Source organism: Zootoca vivipara, chromosome 2, assembly GCF_963506605.1.
Source record: "Zootoca vivipara chromosome 2, rZooViv1.1, whole genome shotgun sequence".
Taxonomy (NCBI): Eukaryota; Metazoa; Chordata; class Lepidosauria; order Squamata; family Lacertidae; genus Zootoca; species Zootoca vivipara.
Window position 1 is genome coordinate 94,089,222 of NC_083277.1, and position 21,669 is coordinate 94,110,890.

At 42.3% G+C, this 21,669-nt stretch overlaps 1 protein-coding gene across 1 annotated transcript in view; it reads left to right on the top strand.

Moving 5' to 3' along the window:
- ABCC3 (ATP binding cassette subfamily C member 3) overlaps positions 1-21,669 on the top strand; it is a 72,392-nt gene that overhangs the window by 34,062 nt on the left and 16,661 nt on the right. Inside the window, exons 10-22 of the mRNA XM_035104353.2 lie at positions 1,816-1,977; positions 3,096-3,188; positions 6,571-6,774; positions 12,266-12,412; positions 12,761-12,848; positions 13,706-13,772; positions 16,868-16,994; positions 17,097-17,273; positions 18,322-18,489; positions 18,943-19,126; positions 20,267-20,369; positions 20,495-20,642; positions 21,231-21,438. Of these exons, the coding sequence (XP_034960244.2) occupies positions 1,816-1,977; positions 3,096-3,188; positions 6,571-6,774; positions 12,266-12,412; positions 12,761-12,848; positions 13,706-13,772; positions 16,868-16,994; positions 17,097-17,273; positions 18,322-18,489; positions 18,943-19,126; positions 20,267-20,369; positions 20,495-20,642; positions 21,231-21,438 (1,876 nt within the window). The remainder of the gene's footprint in view (positions 1-1,815; positions 1,978-3,095; positions 3,189-6,570; positions 6,775-12,265; positions 12,413-12,760; positions 12,849-13,705; positions 13,773-16,867; positions 16,995-17,096; positions 17,274-18,321; positions 18,490-18,942; positions 19,127-20,266; positions 20,370-20,494; positions 20,643-21,230; positions 21,439-21,669) is intronic.

Here is a 21,669-nt window from a genome sequence, read left to right on the forward strand (position 1 = left end):
AATATATAGGAAACACATTTTGCTACCTGCTCAACACCAGATGCATCATGCTGAGTTTTTATGGTACGAGCCCGATAGATGTGCCATACTGCCATGCTTTTTTTATTAATCAGATTTGCTTAAAAGCGGTTGTGTAAAAGCTAAATGAATTCGTGGCAGTTGAAAATCATTCTTGAAAGAATAGTTCTTCAACTGGCAATACTAACCATTGCACACATGTAAAAAGTGGATTTGATGCTTGGTGTATTACATACTGTGCACATTTAGCTCTATCTGTGCATCATGTGTTTGCATTCCTGGTACCCCAGCTACAGCTGCTTGTGAAATCCTCACAAATACTTCTCCTTCATACCAAACTATTTTGATTATTCCTCTGTTTTGCAAGTTCCCCAAGTCATTTGTATAAACAGGATATATATATAAAAAAAGACTGCATTTGAGTTTGCTTATATTTGCATAATCAAATGAGTGTAGTAGTGGTTGGAACAATTTTATATCTTTAGTTATTAATGGCTAATATAATGGTTAATAATGTCTAATATAACAATACAATGCATAATGGAAGCACACACGCCCCCCCCCCAGTGGGTACCAAGCTTTGACATATCTTTGTTTTGTGGAAAAATGTGGAAAATCTTACATGATGAGCCACTATGCAGAACAGCTGCCACAGGGAGGGACTTAGACTGCCAGACCCAAGCTCACTTACAAGGCAGTAAGATCCATTGGACATAGTAAGTCTTACTTGCTAGTGGACATTCATAAGATGGTGTTGTTAAAGTAGCTTCTATATAATGGTGGTGGTAACATGAACTGATCCTTAATACTGTATACATTTCCTGAAGAGCTTTGTTTCAATTAAAAATTCTTAATATGGAAGGTTTGCATATGGTGATCTTTCCCAATTGTTTATTCCTTTTGGACTAAAAAGTCCTTAGCAAGACACAGCTGATTGCTAACCAAATTATTGCCTTAGATCCAAAAAAATAATAATACTTTGTTATCTGTTTGTGAGGGAGAGGCACAGGATCTTACCCAAGGAGACCTCATGAGGGCTGCAAGACATTCTATAGCAAAGTTTGGGAGGTCTTTAAATACAAGAGCCATGGTTTATAGAACTCGGGGACTTGATGCTCATGGAAAAAGTAACTAACAAATTGCAGGAACAAAGAAGTAATAAGAAGTCAGAATTCACCTGTATGCTGCCAAAACGCAACAAGGATACAGGCATCCCATGGGGATCTTTGGAAATACAGTTTTTGTTTGATAAGAGGAATGGTTTATATTGAATATGTGCTTCTACTGCATGGAATATAGTACTCTTGGGGAGTGACAGAGAGGATGTTCTTTCTGTTCTGAAAAATAAAAGAGTTTTTTTTAAAATATGGAAGGTTTTCTGGTGGGAGCTTGGAAATACACCAGGAACCAGTGAAGTTGCCACAAAGCTAGGGAAATATGTTCCCACCAGCCAGTCCAAGCTGGTGAGTCATGATGCTGTAATCTGGGGTAACTGAAGTTTCTGAATAGTCTTTAGAGGTAGCCCCAGGACTGATGCATTGCAGTAGTCCAGTCTGGCTGTTCCCAGAGCATGGATAGCTGTGGCCAGGCAATCTGCCCAGAATAGTATTCAGATAAACACCAACTGAAGCAAATGGGAGGTATTTCAAGGCATGGAAGCCTCCAATGACAGACCAGGATCTATCAGCATCTCTAAGCCACAAACCTGATTCTCGGCATGGGGGAAGTACGGGATCGAAATGTTACAAAATGAGAAAATATGCCTAAATAAGGGAGTTTCTCTCATTGTCTCTCCAGTCTTTAGTCATCACCAACTCAGCAAAGCGCTCTTCCACTGTTGGAGAAATTGTCAACCTGATGTCAGTGGATGCCCAGAGAGTCATGGATCTGACTACCTTCCTAAATATGTTGTGGTCTGCGCCACTCCAGATATGCCTAGCTTTATCCTTTCTCTGGCAGGTACAGAGTCACTTATGTTTTTTCTTTCTGATTTGGCACAATGTGCAGCCATTAAGCTTAAGGCTGACTCAGCTTGAAGGGGGGAAGGGATCGTGGAAAGTCATATTGCAGTCAACCTGTTTCTCCCAGCAGAATTCCAAGCCCTTGTCTTTAGAATGTTCTGTCTGAACAGATGAATAACTGAGTATGCAGAGCTCAGGTGAGCTGCAATATCCTTAGATTTAAAGAGCCATAGCAGGAGTATAATGGGAGAAGGATCCTAGAGGTGAGTTTAGGGGATGGTTTTTATTTATCTCAGTTTTTATTTGCAAAGCTGCTGTAGAACATTGCAGTCCTCAGTTCCCTCTTAGCTCAATAAGAGAGATCTCTAATGATAAGCATAAAAAACCAGCTTTTCAGGTTCATTTTTTGTTTGCTTTTGTCTCTGACATAAGCTTATGTGCCTGACATAAGCTGGTGCATTTGCGAAGCAGGTTATGGCACCATTTTTTACCAGCTTGCTTCTACGTAGAGTGCCAGTATACAGCATCCAAGGAGCCATTTTTTAGCAGTGCCTGTGCTGGTTATAAATAAATACCCAAAGATTTTGGATTCATAGTCAATTAGGTTTTACTCAGAGTAGACCTACTGAAATTAGCAGAGCAAACTTGGTCATCTTCATTAATTTCAGTGGGTCTGTTCTGAGTAAAACTTTGTTGAATCCCATCCTTTCTGTTCCCCTGTCCTCCATTCCTTCCTTAGCTTCCAGGTACGCATATGTGACTGCTTGGTACAGATAAAAAGAGAAGTTCTATAGAGATTTTGCAGAGCTTCTCTAGGTTCTTGCACTTCATGTTGAAAATCTATTTAGGCAACTTTAGCCCTGTGAACCTTTCTGTGCTATAGTGGTTAGAGTGCTGGACTAGAACTGGGGACGCATAGCTCCCTGTGTAACACTGGACCAGTCATCTTCTCTTAGTTTAAATGACCTCATACAGCTCATGTGCAGGTAAAATGAGAGGAGGATCATGTGTGGAACTTTGAGCTTCTAGGAGGGTATAAATGTAATAAATTCCAGCTTTTAATATTAATTGGAAGAGAATAGAATAGTGACTGTTGTGTTTTGCATTGTTTTGAAGGCTTTAGGGGCATCTGTGCTGGCAGGAGTTGCTGTGATGGTCTTACTCATCCCATTTAATGCTGTAATAGCTATTAAAACCAGAGCACTCCAGGTAAGTACATCTAGTACATCCATTCCAAACTAATTTTGATTGTCTAGCTGAGGCTCCCTGCAAAAGGAAGCAGAAAGAGGGTGCTGGCAGATTAGTCAACACTTAGATCTTAGAGCAATTTGACTACCGTGTGCAGAGCATGGCTTCTTTGCACCTGCTTGTCTACCCTGGGATTTCTGCCTTGCCTTGCCGTCAAGTCTCACTGTGAAACTTTACCTGAGCTGCTGCCTGCTCAGAGCCCTTCTCCTGTCTGTTTTTTTCCTGAACATGGTCCTGATTATCTTGTGCCCTGGACTTTATTCTCATTTGCTTCCTGTCTAGAACAGATTCTGCAAAACCACTTCTTGCAGCTTTCCCAGCAAAACCTCTCCCCCCCCCAGAGCAGTGGGTAGTAGAAACATTTTCCACAGTGCTTTATTTTTCCTTTCCAATACTCTGCTCAGAAGGAGCATGACTGGTGAAATTGCCCATAGAGTAGAGGCCCTCCACTCAGTATAGTTTTGAATCACAGAGCTGCAGATCTCGGAGATCATCTGGATCAGTTCTGTGAAATTCCTTAACATCCTACCCTGTGATTATTATCAAAATTATAACATGCCCTACACAATAAGCAAAGAAAGCCAAGAGCAATTAAACAAGTGTTTGGAATATATTCACATATATATGCTAAGGAAGGGGCACAGTTGGCGCTGTGGGTTAAACCACAGAGCCTAGGGCTTGCTGATCAGAAGGTCAGCGGTTCAAATCCCCGCGACAGGGTGAGCTCCCGTCAACCTAGCAGGTCGAAAGCAGGTCAAAAGTGCAATTAGATAAATAGGTACCGCTACAGTGGGAAGGTAAATGGCGTTTCCGTGTGCTGCTCTGGTTCGCCAGAAGCGGCTTTGTCATGCTGGCCACATGACCTGGAAGCTGTACGCCGGCTCCCTCGGCCAATAACGCAAGATGAGCGCCACAACCCCAGAGTCGGTCACGACTGGACCTAATGGTCAGGGGTCCCTTTACCTTTACCTTTATATGCTAAGGATACTGCCATGAGCACCATAAATGGATGCCTTTGCAACGAAAACTTTCAATGCAGCTTTATTCCCAGGTACATGGGAATAAATTAAAAGACGCTTGCTTCTTGGGAGAAAAGCAATGACAAACCTATACAGCATCTTAAAAAGGGTTTTCCCAGTAGTGATGTATGGAAGTGAGAGCTGGACCATAAAGAAGGCTGATCGCCGAAGGATTGATGCTTTTGAATTATGGTGCTGGAGGAGACTCTTGAGAGTCCCATGGACTGCAAGAAGATCAAACCTATCCATTCTGAAGGAAATCAGCCCTGAGTGCTCACTGGAAGGACAGATCCTGAAGCTGAGGCTCCAATACATTGGCCACCTTATGAGAAGAGAAGACTCCCTGGAAAAGACCCTGATGTTGGGAAAGATTGAGGGCACAAGGAGAAGGGGACGACAGAGGATGAGATGGTTGGACAGTGTTCTTGAAGCTACGAACATGAGTTTGACCAAACTGCGGGAGGCAGTGGAAGACAGGAGTGCCTGGTGTGCTCTGGTCCACGGGGTCACGAAGAGTTGGAAACGACTAAACAATAACAACAACATGTAGGATTGCAGCATTCAGAGTGTTACAGCCAGTTCTAATGGGAGTGATAGTAAAATTCCCTTTCTTTCACCGACTGCTAATAATTAACTCATTTTAATTGTGAGGGGATGTTTAAAAACATCTGATTTGTATTTACATTTTAGTGATCCTGTATTGGTGCTGCTTATTTTCTGCACTGCATTTCTCTTAAGGTGAGCATGAACTTTAGCTCTGCAGCTGCTGCTGTTTCTGTTTCCCCCTCACTCCTTATACTTCCACAGTGCAGTTCTTTTGTGGCTTGTCAGTTGAACAAGAGCATAGGATGAAAGGAATTCAGTGAAAAATAGTTTTCATTTTCGGGCGGTGGGAACACAACAATAATATCGACAACCACCACCTAATGGTGAATTGCCTGATGCTGTAGGCTGCCATGTCTCCACCGCCCCCTCCACCGACCTTAAAAAGTCACCTAAATAGTAAATAGGAACCACATTCCTTGCCTTGGCTGCTTGACAGTGGTTTCTGTAACACCAGCAAGGACAGAAATGTGATGGAAAGAGTCCAGGAAAAAAAGCCTCAGTGGGTTAATAGGTTTTCTTTCTGCTTCCTTTATGACGATGAGTCTGCCTGCAAAAGAACCACATACAGAATATCAGGCTGGTGTCAGCTTTGTTCTAAGTACATAAGGATTAAAATGCGACCTATGTCCTAGTGACTGAGGGCTATGCTTCTTCACATATTACATCTTGAACATATTTGAAAATTAGGAACAGAGAAAGCTGCCTTACACTGAGTCAGACCATTGGTCCATCTTGCTCAGTATGGCCTATGCCAACTGGGATTGTGCCCAGGGTTTCAGACAGGGAATCTTTCCCAGACCTACCTGCCAGATGCTGGGGATCAAACCTGGGACCTTAGGCATGCAAAGCAGATGCTGTGCAACTGAGCTGTGGCCCTTCCCCTGTACTATAATTATTGCATATCAAGTAGCCAAAGGCCAGTGCTAAGGAAGAGTCCAAATAAGATCTTATTGACAAATGCTTCTCTTTCTCCAACTAAACCCAATCAAGCATGAGTTACAGCTCATAAGGAATAATTTGCAGTTCTCTAGGTTCCCTTGCACAAGTTTTTCTTAGAACGTCCTGCCTCAGATCCTTTTAAATGGAATCAGGGTAGAGAAACATAATGATTAAAAAATGAAAATGAAATGGACTTTGTGTATATGTATCTAATGGGAGTTTTATGGGTAAAACAAAACAAAACTAGAAGCCAGTACTCCTATCTTAATAAAAGTGTTGTGAGTACCAGTGCAATATGACAGTCCTGGACATGGATCCTGAGATCAAGGAGCGGGATTTTATCTACATTTGGATAGAGCTATATGCCATTTTGAAGCGAGGTCAAAGCTGTACTGCTTTTTTGGTTTCTTAGAATTCCCAGGCGACACATGGTATGAGGCTACTAGTAGTAAACAATTTGGATATAAGCTTGTTAGTCCCACATTTAATCTCTAAACTGAATCAACATCCTTGACCAGATACATTGAGTGGGGTTTTCTTTATCATTCACATGCCCAACCCATAATAAATTCTTATTCATCTTGCAATGAACATACCTACTTATTTTCAGTTGTGTAGAAGTACACCATCCGTACAGAAAAGTGGGTGTGGTATTTTAATAGTATCTAAATTTATGAAAGTATTGTTTTGTTATTCCTTGGAGACCTGGACACGCGAAGCATGGTCCAAGTTCTTACACAAATGGCTATTGGTTAATGGTGATCTTTAACATTGTTTAGGTGAAACAGATGCGCTACAAAGACTCCCGCATCAAGCTAATGAATGAAATCCTAAATGGTATAAAGGTTCTCAAGCTCTATGCTTGGGAACCATCCTTTGCAGAAAAGGTTCTGGAGATAAGGAAGAATGAACTGCAGGTTTTGAAGAAATCAGCCTACCTAAATTCTTTGTCAACATTTGCATGGATCAGTGCACCGTTTCTGGTAAGCTTTGTTTGTATACCTTATCTTTTGTCAGAGGAACTGTCTGCAAGTTGTCAGGACCGTCCCTGTAACTTAACCAGGGAAAATATGAAAAGTCTGTGGAAAGTCCAGTTGCTGAGTTATTGTTCATGCAATGCAAGAAATGGGCATGGCCTGATTTCTTCTCAGGGTGTGGCTGCTGGGAGAGGGGCCTAAGCCCTGTAAAAAGATGCATTACTGCAGGAGAGGAAAGATGACCAACATGAGTTCTCCATAAGTCAAAGACGGGGAACCTATGGCCACCCAGACTTTGATGGACATCTATTCCCATCAACCCCAGCCAGTTGAGGATGCTGGATGTTGCAGTCTCAACATCTGGAGCGGGGGGGGGGGGCGGCAGTACAGATTTTCCATCCTTACTGTAAGCATGGCAATTTTTACTGCTACTCATGATAATGTAATTATAATTCTCTTCCTGGAAAGCAAGAAGATTGGCTTGATCTGGACTTTCCTGGGCTGTCTACCGTGTTTCTCATATTATAAGACATGTCTTATATTTATTTTTTCCTCAAAAAAACACACTATGGCTTATTTTCAAGGGATGTCTTATTTTTTTCCTCCTCCTCCTGCCGCGGCCGGCATTGCTGCTGCGCCTATCACTATGTCTTATTTTCGGGGTATGGCTTATATTCCTTGAATGCTTAAAAACCCTGCTATGGCTTATTTTATGGGTATGTCTTAAAATATGAGAAACAGGGTACTTACTTGCTAAATAAAAAATACTAAGCCTGTAGTAGGCTATCCTTCACAATGCCAACTTCTCAAACTACAGTGGATGCTCGATGCACGTTTGCAACCCACGTCTGCGCAGGTTGTAATTCAGCGCTTCTGCGCATGCGCAAAGAGCGATTTAGCAGTTCTGCGCATGCATGCTGAACCCGGAAGTAACCCATTCCGGTACGTCCAGGTTCAGCGTGGAGCGCAACCCGAAAGGACGTAACCCACAGCGGACGTAACATGAGGTATGACTGTACTTTTAAACTACTACTAAAAAAAATAGTATTGGTGGTCAAAGTTCCATCTAGCCTGGCACTCTGTTTTCAACTAGGACTAGTCAGTTATGCCTGGGAAGCTCATGATGGAAAAAACAATCCTGTACCTGCTCATTGTCCCCAGTATCAGAAGTATACTATCTCCTGTGAACATGAAAGCTGTATTTTTGCTGTGATGGCCAGCAGCCATTATGTTCTATAGATGTGTATAAAACAGGGGTGGGGAACTAATAGCCCTGCAGGTGTTGCTGAAATACAACTCCCGTCATCCCTGTTAATCCCCCAAACTGAGTGGTGGATGTTAAGAGTAAAAAGAAAGAAAAACCTGGCCACAGTTATCCACCCCTGCATTGAAGAGTCATTTTAGCTAGTAACCATCCCCAGTATTTTGTGGCAGTGAATTCCGTAACTTGAGTATGTGTATGAAGAAATACATTTCCCTGCCTTATCTTGTAACTGTTGCCAGTCAGTTTCAAAGAGTGACCCTGAATTCTAGTGCTATAAAATGCTGTTTCACTGTTGTTAGGATAGATGGAATGGACTGGGTGTTACAGAACATATTAGTATTTTTGCTAACAAATCAAATATGTCCCATTTCCACCCTCCTAAGAGATCTTACCCCCAGTATTTAGATAGGCCTAGACGCAGGCATCCCCAAACTGCGGCCCTCCAGATGTTTTGGCCTACAACTCCCATGATCCCTAGCTAAGAGGACCAGCGGTCAGGGATGATGGGAACTGTAGTCCAAAACATCTGGATGGCCAAAGTTTGGGGATGCCTGGACTAGAAATTATCAACTAACTAGGCAATATAAGATCTCTTATGAAGAAAGTATACTTCTTTGAGCTTCATTGTGTCTTCTGACAGAATTTACACTGACAATATATGTGTGTTTTTAAAAAAAATTAAAAAGGATGAGAAAAGGTCACAGTTAATAATAAAAAGGGAACTAAGTTCAGCATTCTATAACAGTGGACAATTAATTTTATCAAGATTTCTAGCTATTATCTGGGAATAATATTTCTTTCCAAGCATCTCCACCAAAATCAATTAGGTTCCCAAGTCAAAATGCTTGACTTTTAAATCATGACTGAGTTCCCTTTCTTTGACACTCAAGCCCCCTTCCTGTTAACCTAACCATGAAGTGCTTTAAATTCTTTTCACTCCCAAGGATATTCATCTTCACCCATTTACATCATAAGCAAAAAATATTAACAATACTATCTTTAGTAGCTAATCAGATAGCCTTCCTCCAAATTCTTTATCTAAAGCGTATGTTATCATTTCCTAAGTTTAAAGATGTTCTGTAAGTGTAGTTTCAACAATAACAGAAAGAATGCTCAGCTAAAAACAGAGAGAAAAGGTCAGAGACTGAATCGAGCTTAAGAGGAGAATAAATCCACCCCATCTTTTTTGTGTTTTAACCTTCTACTGCAATATGTAGTCAAACAATAATAAGGCAGGCTTTTTGTACATCATAGGGACCCAGGTGGCGCTGTGGTTAAACCACTGAGCCTAGGGCTTGCTGATCAGAAGGTCGGCGGTTCGAATCCCTGTGACGGGGTGAGCTCCCGTTGCTTGGGCCCAGCTTCTGCCAACCTAGCAGTTCGAAAGCACGTCAAAATGCAAGTAGATAAATAGGAACCGCTACAGCGGGAAGGTAAACGGCGTTTCCATGTGCTGCTCTGGTTTGCCAGAAGTGGATTTGTCATGCTGGCCACATGACCTGGAAGCTATACGCCGGCTCCCTCGGCCAATAATGCGAGATGAGCGCGCAACCCCAGAGTCGGTCACGACTGGACCTAATGGTCAGGGGTCCCTTTACCTTTTACCTTTTGTACATCACAAGTCTTACAAGGTTCAGGAAAGCACAAGATGCCACAATTAGAATGATTAAACAAGAGTGCAAAGGAACTCGATATGATTTGGATTTGATCTAGCTAGTTTGCAGTTTTGTCTATTAAAAGGGACTGCACTGAATGCCTACATGATTAAGAACAATGGAGGATGAAGAATGTCATATACAGTAGTAGGAATCTGCCAATTCTTCTTGCCAAAGTGTTAAATTAAATAATAAATGGATAGGATCCATCTCTGTAATGGGAGTCCGGGTGCTGTTGTTGTTGTTGTTTTTTGTAATTTTGATCTTTATTGTAAAATATACTGGATATTGAATTGGATTGTGTTATTAGGATAATTATATTTTGTATGGTATGTTCCACCATTTGCTTGGATTGCTGAATGACTTGCTTACGTAAAAGCAATTGCCATAAAGTTTTGGAATGGGGTATTGTAGAAAAGGGCATGGCTGGCTGGAACTCTGAACAGGATTGCTCTTAGGACCTCAGCTTTGTTCCTATCCCGTCTCATAATTTTAAATTGGTTTTTTCCCCTATACCTCTGCAATCTTATAGATACCCTCCTTGAGACAGGACAACCAAAACTTTGCACAGTATTCTTTGACTGAATCATATCATGGCATGATGATAGGTTGGGGGGGGGGCAGATTTCATCACTTCTCCTAAATATTTCCTATACTGTATCTGTGAAATGAGTTTCCTACTGTGCCTACGTGGCAGGAAAGGGCAAGTTAAAAGAGCTCAACATGCTATAATGTGCAGCTGAGATTCTGGTTGAAGTAAGCAGACTATATTCTGAAACATTAATTTTGAGTTTGTGGTGTCTAGGAATGGCCTTTATGACACAGTGGTAACACTGTTCAGTGTGGAGTCGAGGTACACTAGAAGATCTGTGAGAAAGGGTAGCTATTTCATAGAATTATAGAGTTGGAAGAGACCACAAGGGCCATCCAGTCCAACCCCCTGCCAAGCAGGAAACACCATCAAAGCATTCTTGACATATGCCTGTCAAGCCTCTGCTTAAAGGCCTCCAAAGAAGGAGACTCCACCACACTTCTTGGCAGAAAATTCCACTGCCGAACAGCTCTTACTGTCAGGAAGTTCTTCCTAATTTTTAGGTGGAATCTTCTTTCTTGTAGTTTGAATCCATTGCTCCGTGTCCGCTTCTCTGGAGCAGCAGAAAACAACCTTTCACCCCCCTCTATATGACATCCTTTTATATATTTGAACATGGCTATCATATCACCCCTTAACCTTCTCTTCTCATACCCAGCTCCCTAAGCCGTTCCCCATAAGGCATTGTTTCCAGGCCTTTGACCATTTTGGTTGCCCTCCTCTGGACACGTTCCAGCTTGTCAGTATCCTTCTTGAACTGTGGTGCCCAGAACTGGACACAGTACTCCATGTGAGGTCTGACCAGAGCAGAATACAGTGGTGCTATTACTTCCCTTGATCTAGACGCTATACTCCTATTGATGCAGCCCAGAATTGCATTGGCTTTTTAAGCTGCTGCATCACACTGTTGACTCATGTCAAGTTTCTGGTCTACCAGGACTCCTAGATCCTTTTCACATGTACTGCTCTCAAGCCAGGTGTCTCCCATCCTGTATTTGTGCCTTTCATTTTTTTTGCCCAAGTGTAGTACTTTACATTTCTCCTTGTTAAAATTCATCTTGTTTGCTTTGGCCCAGTTGTCTAATCTGTTAAGGTCATTCTGAAGTGTGATTCTGTCTTCTGGGGTATTGGCCACCCCTCCCAATTTGGTGTCATCTGCAAACTTGCTCAGGATGCCCTCAAGTCCATCATCCAAGTCATTGATAAAGATGTTGAATAAGACTGGGCCCAAGACAGAACCCTGTGGCACCCCACTAGTCACTACTCTCCAGGATGAGGAGGAGCCATTGATGAGCACCCTTTGGTCAGTAAGCCAGTTACAAATCCACTGAATGGTAGCATTGTCTAGCCCGCATTTTACCAGCTTCTTTACAATAATATCATGGGGCACCTTGTCAAGGGCCTTGCAGAAATCAAGATAGGCTACATCCACAGCAGTCCCTTCATCCACCAGGCTTGTAATTCTGTCAAAAAATGAGATCAGATTAGTCTGACATGACTTATTTTTCAGAAACCCATGCTGACTTTTAGTGATCACAACGTTCCTTTCTTTGTAGTTCTCTTTGGAGCAGAATGCTCTGCACTATTAATTTTCCAACTTCTTAGTTTTTACTAGGAGAAAGGAGAACAGGGAAATCTTCTGCCCCCATGCTCTGCATATCAGATCCACAGTGGTCAGGGGGACCAATTCAATGTTGTTATAGAATACTGAGTAGTAGTTGCTGCTGCTATTATGAAACACCTTCTGGAGGCTGAATTCCTTGTACTCCTTTGTATTATATTTGCATTTTTGTGGAGTGGTGCCATGCTTTCTTGTTCCATAGCATATTAGCATATCAAATAATCCAACCAATTGTTCCTTCATCCCATACAAATTGTTCCTTTCAGATCTTATATTTCCGGGAAGACTACATTTGATTCCCTTTAAAAAAACAAAAAACAAAGACGACAGGTGTTGTTTATTCAATTTATTTTTCTGGCTTCCAGGTTGCCTTGACCACCTTTGCCGTTTATGTCACCGTAGATGAAAACCACATCCTTGATGCAGAAAAAGCCTTTGTGTCTCTCTCCCTCTTTAATCTCCTCAGGTTCCCACTCAATATGCTCCCCCAGGTCATTAGCAACATCGCACAGGTAAGAATGCTGCCAGTCCTTTATTTAAACAAAAAGCAACGGCTATACCAAATGTAAACATAACTTAAGGAGTGGGTGTCTGGACCAACCCAGACGTGATGATGACCAACCTGTTGGTTTAAATCCAGTGCCCCACCCCACTCATGTAGGGGCCACCTCCAAACCGGACTATAGTAGCACACTGTACGCTGATGCAAATTAACTGCCTGTTGGTACCATTTGCACCAGAAAAACAATTTGAGCAGCAGATAAATAACCTTCTGAATTAATGCACAGCTCTTCCCTTAGGACCACAATAACAAAAATTCATTTCTTTTTTTCCCCCTTTTCGTTTGTTTGTTCTGCTAGACGAGCGTTTCACTGAAGAGGATTCAGCACTTCTTGTCAAATGATGAACTTGATCCAGGCTGTGTTGAAACCAAGTTAATTACTCCAGGTAATAATACACTGGAGTCATTTCATTTGTATGGTGGAGCTGAATAGTGGAGGAGGAAGAAATGGGAGGAGTCTCATATTTGGTTAATGCAGCCCCACAATTAAAGCCTGTGTGTGTTTCTAACACCAAAGCAACAAGTCGGAGCTTCTCAGACTTATGCCTGCTCCTGTGAAGCACCCTCCCAGGTGGCCCTCTGTTGGCCTCTCCATTTGAGAAAGCCTCTCCATTTGCAGGAAAAGGGGGGGAAGGAAGTATTGAGCCGTCCTTGAGCTGCTAAGAATTAGACTGCACAAAGCACTTGGGTATAATCTCTAGAGAACGGCCAGGCCTGGGTAGGGGAGATAAACAAGTGTGCGTTTCAGTAATTGCTACTGGATAAATATTTAAGCTGCGGTTGCTGGATGTCTCTTATTTTAAAAGTTTCCCCTCTTATTCCCTAAACACAACAGCTGCATAGAGGATTATGGATGTTACTGCAGAGTCCCATCAGTCCGTAGCGTTCCACATCTACCAGCTCTCCAAAGTGGTGGTGGTGTGTGTTTTTTTTTAAAAAAAGAAGTTTGAAATGTTGATCTGGCACTGACCTCAACTGCATGACTTGTGGTTGTGCATGTGACAGAGTGCTGCTTGAGCAACAAAAAAGAAAACTTTTGTGTTCCTCATAGCTCATTAACAAATGCATCTCACCAGTCTTTACCCCACTACTTCCTTCTCATTAAAGAGGCCCAGTTTGAGATTTCTGCCTGCCCTCTGCCCCCAGCCACTGTGAAATCCGATGCGTGTGCTCGGAAGTCCCACTGAATTGAATTAGGTATAGGACTGCAGCATTAGATCATGTCTTCTTTTCTTAAATACAGGGTATGCTGTTACTGTAAGAGATGGAACATTCAGCTGGGCAAAGGATCTTGAGCCAGCTCTGAAAGAGTAAGCAAGCTTTACTCACTTGTACATATTGGAATTTCCTTACTGCTTATAACTTAGAGCCAAGGGATGTTAGGAAATATTAGAAGCTATTGACAAGTGATGCCTCCTGTTCATTTAGATAGCCAAAACTTGCTCCCAGTGGCTTGAGTAAATGGGAACTTACCCCTACTCAAAACTGGAAGAAAGTTTTGCTGAGTTTCTGCTGTCTTCCGTTCTGTTCATTTGCTCCTTGAATGTACACTGAGCCAGTTTGCTAAATTGCACTTCCTCTCGTTTTCTCTCACACAGAGCCACCAGTGGCATGTCTATTCTTTAAAATTAGGTGTGCCACTTTAGGTGTGTTAAGGTATCTAGCTCTCAGAGTTACAGAAGTTAAAACCATTGTTTTAAAATGTGTGCCGTGTCTGGAACATTTAGCCTTTGATTTTGCACTGCTCCCCATTGTATTGAAACAAAATGCATAAATTTTATTCTGGATAATCCCAGGCTAAAAGGCATGCTCAGTTTTCATCCTCTCCTTGAATGAGGATGCTTTTGCTTATATATCAGTCTCCTAAAATTATTTTATACACCTAGAAAAAATTGTGGTCAAGTGGACTCAATTCCACAAACAGGCACACCATTTATGAGGAGTCGTGGGGGCCAAGGCCCCCCAATTTCCCATGAGGGGGCTGGCCCCCTCAATATTCCACAACTGGAAAGGCCCCATCGGGCCCTCCTGCGGCTGTGCTGGGCTCTGCCAAGTCCTCATGCAGCTGCAACTAGGCCCCATTGAACCTAGCTGCAGCTGTGGCAGGCCCTGTCAGGCCTTCCCCCAACATGTGATATCACACATACACCGTGTGTGTGAACTGAATTGCCAGCTTAAGGGTAAAAATCACTGTGAGGCTTAGAGCTGGTGCCAGGGGAGGTTGCTAGATCAGTATGCCAAGGTCAAGAGGCTGCCAAGGCTACTCCATCAGGCTATTATTCCATTGGCTCTCTGGAGAGACCAGCAGCCTTTGCGTTCTCCCCATCTGTCACCTAGCAGCAGCCTTTTTGCATTAGGCTATCTGAAATGTTTCCTTCCTACCTGCTTGTTGTAAGAACGATACCTTCAACAACTGGTGCCTAGGCTTGCTTCCCCCTCCTCATGCCTCCCCATCCCTGTGTGTCATTTCTATTATACTGTACTGTAACCCTGAGCACAGGGATTGTCTTAGTACTGATCTTTACAAGCCACTCAGGGAGCCACTTTGCTGAAGAATGGTACGGTAATGGGTCCATCAGGCTAGGGCTAGAATAGTGTAGGATAATCATAGAGACATAGAGTTGTGTTCTGCTAAGTTCTGATCAGAATAGTCCCAGTGAAATTAATGAACCAAGGTTGTCATGTCTATTAACTTTAATGGGTCTAGTCTGAGTGGGACTATCATTGAAAGCCGAGAGGTGCATAGAATCATGCAAGTAACAAAGGTCATTCTCAAAGACCAGTAGAAACCTTGTCCATTGACTCATTGCGTCTGTTCAAACTTCTTTCTGAAATAATGAACATTATCAATACTATTATTATAGGATCTGTAGTCCGCCTAGGCAGCGACTTCAAGGTAGCTTGCAATATCTATGACAATACGCAAGAGTAACAGTTCCATAAATTTGCCAAATATGGGGCAAGAGCATACTTCAGTATTCAGTATTCAAAGGTATATTTAAACACCTGGTTAACTAGAATTAATGGGACTGGATTGTGTCCATGCTTGTTTCTACTTTTTTGCTTTTTGTTTGCTTTATACACTGCAAATATGGTTGCCCCACATTCTTTGCTGCTATCTAGTAATAACACTGGCAAAGAAAAAACAAACTTGGTAGGATTGCCATAGTTCAAGAAGCAAAAATCCAAACACAAACAAATTGTTGAGCAAAAAAAGAGAGAGATTTTTCAGTTGTGTTGTCGAAGATCCAGGACAAACCGCCGCTTTTTGGGAATTCCCCCTGGACGTCACTTCGGCCATTGAAATCCCTGCAACGTTTGGGAAAATCCGGACGTATGGCAACCCTAAACATGGGGAAAGCACTGAAGATATAGAGTGTATTTTAAATCCCACCAAATTGGAGAGTTCTCTGGTTACTTGTGAAGCGACCTGCTGCATTAAAAAAAATACTCTGCCAAATGTTACTGGCAGAGCTCTGCCGGCATTACATGCAGCTGCCAAGACAGTTACTATCTTAATCTAGGCACAAATTGCGGGCAGCCTATATGCTTAAGCCATCTGGGAACCTACGGGTGCAGGAGAGACACATGACTGCCTTTCAGATGCCAAGTCAGCATGAGTAGACTTTTTCAGCATTTCTTGGTGCCTTGAAATTGTCTTGTGAAATGCTCTGGTATTTGTCCAAGTCATGACTCATCAAATCTAGCGTGCACACAGAAAACTTATGAAATGTGGTGATTTGCAACAGGAACATGTGTAAGTAAGTAAGTCAATAAATCATAGCTCTGTCTTCGTGCACCATTGCAAAAGTAAAATCTCATAAAAGCTCAACACATACAAAAATGGACATATGACCCAAAGTTGAAAAAGGTCAGCTGGAAAATGGTGGGAAGCTCTTTGCAACTCACTACAAATTGAATCTAATTGTGTCTCTTTATTTTTGAAGTTGGCTATAAGACTCCTCTTGTTTGTTGTCATGACATCTTCCAGGCTTCCCTCTTCTGCAGGCATTCACTCTCCAGTCAACATTCTTTATTCTTTCCCTGACCACATGACCAAATCTGGGGAAAGCTGATTAAACAGAATCTCTGGTGGAATGCTGTGTTGAAGTCCTGCCAAGGAGAGTACATACCTTGTGCTTAAACACAGCACGTAAAGAAAGAGAGACATGTTTTGTACTTTATGATGAAAATTCCAGAGAGTAACTATCTTAAGTCTTACTGCAATAAAAACAGCTCAAAAGATCTGATAACATCAGTTATGACCTACAAAAGCTTATGTCACAATATTTTTAAGATGCCACTGGATTCTGCTTTGCTTTATTATCTTTACATTAACTAGTTCCCCCCTTTTTTGTCAGCAAATTAGTCCAGCCTCAGTTTTACCTTCTTTTACTCTCTACAGCATAAATTGGTTGGTCCCTAGTGGATCTTTGGTGGCTGTTGTTGGACATGTTGGCTGTGGGAAGTCATCCCTGGTGTCTGCTCTTCTTGGTGACATGGAAAAGCTCCATGGGAACGTGGCCGTGAAGGTTGGTTCACAGTACAGCATTGTATCAATTTTGAGCATTTGGAAAATATTAGTGGCTTGCAAACTGATCTGCTTTATGTATGTTTTTGATACCTCCTTTTAGGGTTCAGTCGCTTATGTTCCCCAGCTAGCCTGGATCCAGAATGCCACCTTGAAAGATAACATCTTATTCGGCCATCTTCATAATGAGAAGAAGTACCAAACTGTCTTAGAGGCATGTGCCTTGAAGCAAGATCTCGAGATGCTTCCAGGGGGAGATCAGACTGAGATAGGCGAGAAGGTAAGGTCTTTTACAGCAAATGTAGGTGGTGATGGTTGCCCAAGGAGGTAAAGGACACAAGTCATTCCTCGCTATGTGTCTTCACAACCTTCCGGATGCAGTCAAGCTGACTGGCTTGACTGAACTCAGTGCTAAGCCTGCCCTCTCCAGCCAGAACGCTGCAATGAATCACCAGGTTCACTGGAGTTTCAGAACCTCATAGGCCTATAATTATGGACTAATACCGTATTGGCCTGAATATAAGCCACGACCTTACAAAAATTGGCTTTTACAATATCGCTGCTGAAACAGACATACGGTAAAAGAGAACTAAAAATGTTTTATTGCCGATTTGCGAGCTTGAGACTGTTTAACCCACTTGCAGGTCCTCTCTAGTACCTGTCGGATTTTCTTTTACATTTGCCATTTATGGGTGTGAGTACCTGCAGAATAGTAGCAATTGAATAGCGATTTGCGATTTTAGCGATTGTAACTTTTCAGGAATTGTCTTTTTTCTCTTTTCCCCTTGAATTTTAAAGGTGCGGCTTATCAGTGGGTGCGGCTTATATTCGGGCCAATACTGTAGATCTGAATGGAATGTCCACAAAAGGACCTATCTTATTCTGAACTTTTTGATCTCCACTGAATCATATAAAAGCAGCGTTCTCTAAAAAACTTGAGATAGCTGAAATCTCGCAAGATAACCATCATCAGATGTGTTAACCATCTTCAGGAACACTGTCATTGCCACCTGAACCCCAATACAATGCCTCTCTCTCACAACAGCTAGGAGTACCTCCCCCCTATCAGTTAACTGCAAGAAAACTGTCACAAGCAACATTTTTACATTTAAATTTCTCCGCCATTTCTTCACAGGGTCTGTCTCTAATATTTTTACTTTAGATCAACAGCCATTGATTTATAACAAACAGTCCATGGACATTGTAATAGAATGTTTGAGCTATGGACCATACAGATATTGTAGTTGTTTTTTCCACCCTGCTCCTGCTGAAACTGATAGCAGTGTTGAATTTAAAAGCTACGATGTGCTTTTTCTCTTTTCACACAGGGCATCAATCTCTCAGGTGGCCAGCGTCAACGAGTGAGCCTTGCCCGTGCTGTTTTCAGCGAGGCTGATGTTTATTTGCTAGACGACCCCCTTTCAGCTGTGGATTCCCATGTGGCCAAACACATATTTGACAACGTTGTTGGACCAGAAGGAATGCTTAAAGGAAAAGTGAGTTAACAAGCACCTAAAATTCTCCATGTCTGCAGTCACTTCAGCATAGTACAAGAACATGGTGGCGCATGTAGAATTGTGGGAAACTTTGCTCCCCTTTGGGTAAGGGGAGGGAAGAGACAGAGAGAGTTTCTTGTCCCCCTAAAATTATTAAAAGTAGAAATGACTGAAACTATGTAAGCCATGATCTCAGTACGTGTTTAGTGTGGAAGTTGACCTCCTTTGCCACCCAAAAAGCCCACTTCCCCATTCTCAGTTATATGTTGCTTTATAGCAGCAGCTTTGCACTAATGTGCAGCTAGAAAAACAATGCAATTTTCTTCAGGCTTAGATGACTTCTAACTGGTTTCGTTCTTACATGACTCTTTGCAGTAATCACAAATTGCCTGTTTTAATTCTTACCTTGCTAAAACAAAAGCAGAATGACCATTGTCTTGTTTCCCTTTTTAGACTCGAATTCTGGTGACCCACAGCATCAATTTTTTGCCACAGGTGGACCACATTATTGTACTTGTAGATGGCAAAATTTCTGAAATGGGGTCCTACCAAGAGCTTTTGCAACAAAACCAGTCTTTTGCAGAGTTCCTCCGCAATTTTGCACCTGATGAAGACATTGAAGAAGATGAGCCTACAAGTAAGGATTCCCACCTCCCTGCCTCAAATTTATCTTCAGACTGTTATTTACATCATGCCAGATTGAAATGCTGGGAGCAGTTTGGAACTGAGTTTAAATCTTTTTTTAAATAAAAATCATACAAAGTGATGAGCACTTTCCCATATATGTATAAATGTAGCCCTTAAAAAACTTGGGGGGGGGGGACAAAGATGCCTACTATTCAAGAACATTTGGGGTCCCCCCTCGTTTTTGTAGAGAATTGAAACTGAGTGGACCAGGGGATCCTTGCAACCTGGTTTAGTCAGTGCCATCACTGTTTACTACTAGGGGAAAAGGTTGCAATTAAGAATTAGGATTGGAAGTAGCTAGCTGTAGGTGGCTTCTGTGGCGCTGTGCGTCTAAACCACAGAGCCTAGGGCTTATCAGAAGGTTGACGGTTCGAATCCCCGCGACGGGGTAAGCTCCCATTGCTCAGTCCCTGCTCCTGCCAACCTAGCAGTTTGAAAGCACTTCAGAAGTGCAAGTAGATAAATAGGTATTGCTCTGACGGGAAGGTAAACGGCATTTCCGTGCACTGCTCTGGTTCGTCAGAAGCGGCTTAGTCATGCTGGCCACATGACCCGGAAGCTGTCTGCGGACAAACGCTGGCTCCTCAGCCTATAGAGTGACATGAACACCGCAACCCCAGAGTCGTCCACAACTGGACCTAACGGTCAGGGGTCCCTTTACCTTTACTAGCTGTAGGTTGGTAGGTTGGTTTTTCCTTGAGATGAGGCTTTTCTTTACCTTCTTCCCCCACCTCCTCATTACACTTGTATAATTATAATGCCATGGTATCATCAGTCAATCCTATTTCTTTCCATAAATGCTTGTATGTATACTAGTTATAATTCACAAGGTTCACAATGCTGTATCATGGGACCCTATTAGCCCCACTCCTTGTGTCAAAGCTGGCATCCCAGGCCTGATTATTCAGATATTGCCTAGAAACCCAAACGCACTGAAGCCCCCTTTATTTCCCCTAAAGTGTTGAACTTCCTTCTTGATTTTCAGTCTTTTTTGTGACTTGGGAAGCTGTACACTCAGCAAAACCTTTCTAAAAGATTGGCTCAGCAAAAAGCCAAAATAAGCTAAAGATTTCCTATCCCATTGCATTAGTGGAAGATGAGGAGGTCCTGCTTGCTGAAGACACGCTCAGCAACCACATAGACTTGGCAGATAATGAGCCAGTGACAAACGAAGTCCGTAAGCAATTCCTGAGGTAAACCCTGAAACTCTCTTTAAAGGTGCTTCTACAGAAATTGCCTGTTCTGTCATTCAGCTGCATAATTACCATAATTCTTATTTTTCTCCCCCACCCAACCCCTTTTAATATATAAAAAATAGAGAGCTCAGTGTAATATCTTCAGATGGGGAATGCCCCGGTAAAATGTCAATGAAAAGAAGAGTGTGTGATAAAAAGCCACCTGAGAAAACCCACCCCAAGAAAAGTCCTAACAAACTCATTGAGGCAGAAACTGCTGAAACCGGCACGGTAAGAAAGGTTTGCTTAAACAATAAGGACACTTTGCTTCTTCAAAGTTTGTTCCTGGTTTATTAAACCTAGCAGAGGAGCAGACAAATGCAGGAAACTTGGCTGCATAATTTGTGGCAGTGGAGAGCTTCTGGGTGGGTAGCCTTGCCCGTCAGTCAGATGTGGTCTTTTGAAGGTTGGCTGCAGTTGACTGAAAGAGATTTCCCAATAATATATTGAAACACCACTTAACACTTTCTCATTGCTCTTTGACACACAGCACAGATATATATATATATTTCCATTACATGGGGCTCTTCTTTATTTAATTCATCAAGTATGAATCCTCCCTGGCTACCGTATATATTGCTTCTATTTCTATAACAGTTCTATGTTTTCCATATGACACCTCTACTCTGGACATCCTTCTGTTGTAGCCACATTTTCTGCTTTCAGGAATGCCTGCATAATGTGATTATATGGCACCCTAGGATTTCATGTTGGTGATTCCTAGTTCACTGCACAAATTCTGACTCTGGCAAGTGGCTAGTTTTTCTGTGAAATTGGTTTTTATAAACTAAACAAACTCTATTTTGTCTCAAACTGCAGGTCAAACTGACTGTTTTCTGGCAATACATGAAGGCTGTTGGCCCCCTAGTTTCTTTATTTATATGTTTCCTGTACTGCTGTCAAAATGCTTCTGCAGTCGGGGCCAACGTGTGGCTCAGTGACTGGACCAATGAACCGGTCATAAATGGCACTCAGCACAACGTGGGCATGCGAGTCGGAGTCTATGCCGCCCTGGGTCTCTTGCAAGGTGAAGTGTGTTATTTGCTACTGCTCCTATAGATTGAAACCTACCTTGCTAGCAGAGCTAGAGGAAATGGTGTGTGGTATGGAATTTACTGGTGGTTCTTAAACAGTGGTCTAGGGTAAAGGTCTGATGGCAATCTCAGGTGAATGGAATGAAAGGAACAGAGGAAAACAGTGGAGAGCCAGAAGTTTAATTGTATAATTCTGTCTGGCAAGCTTAAATGTTTGCAACAAC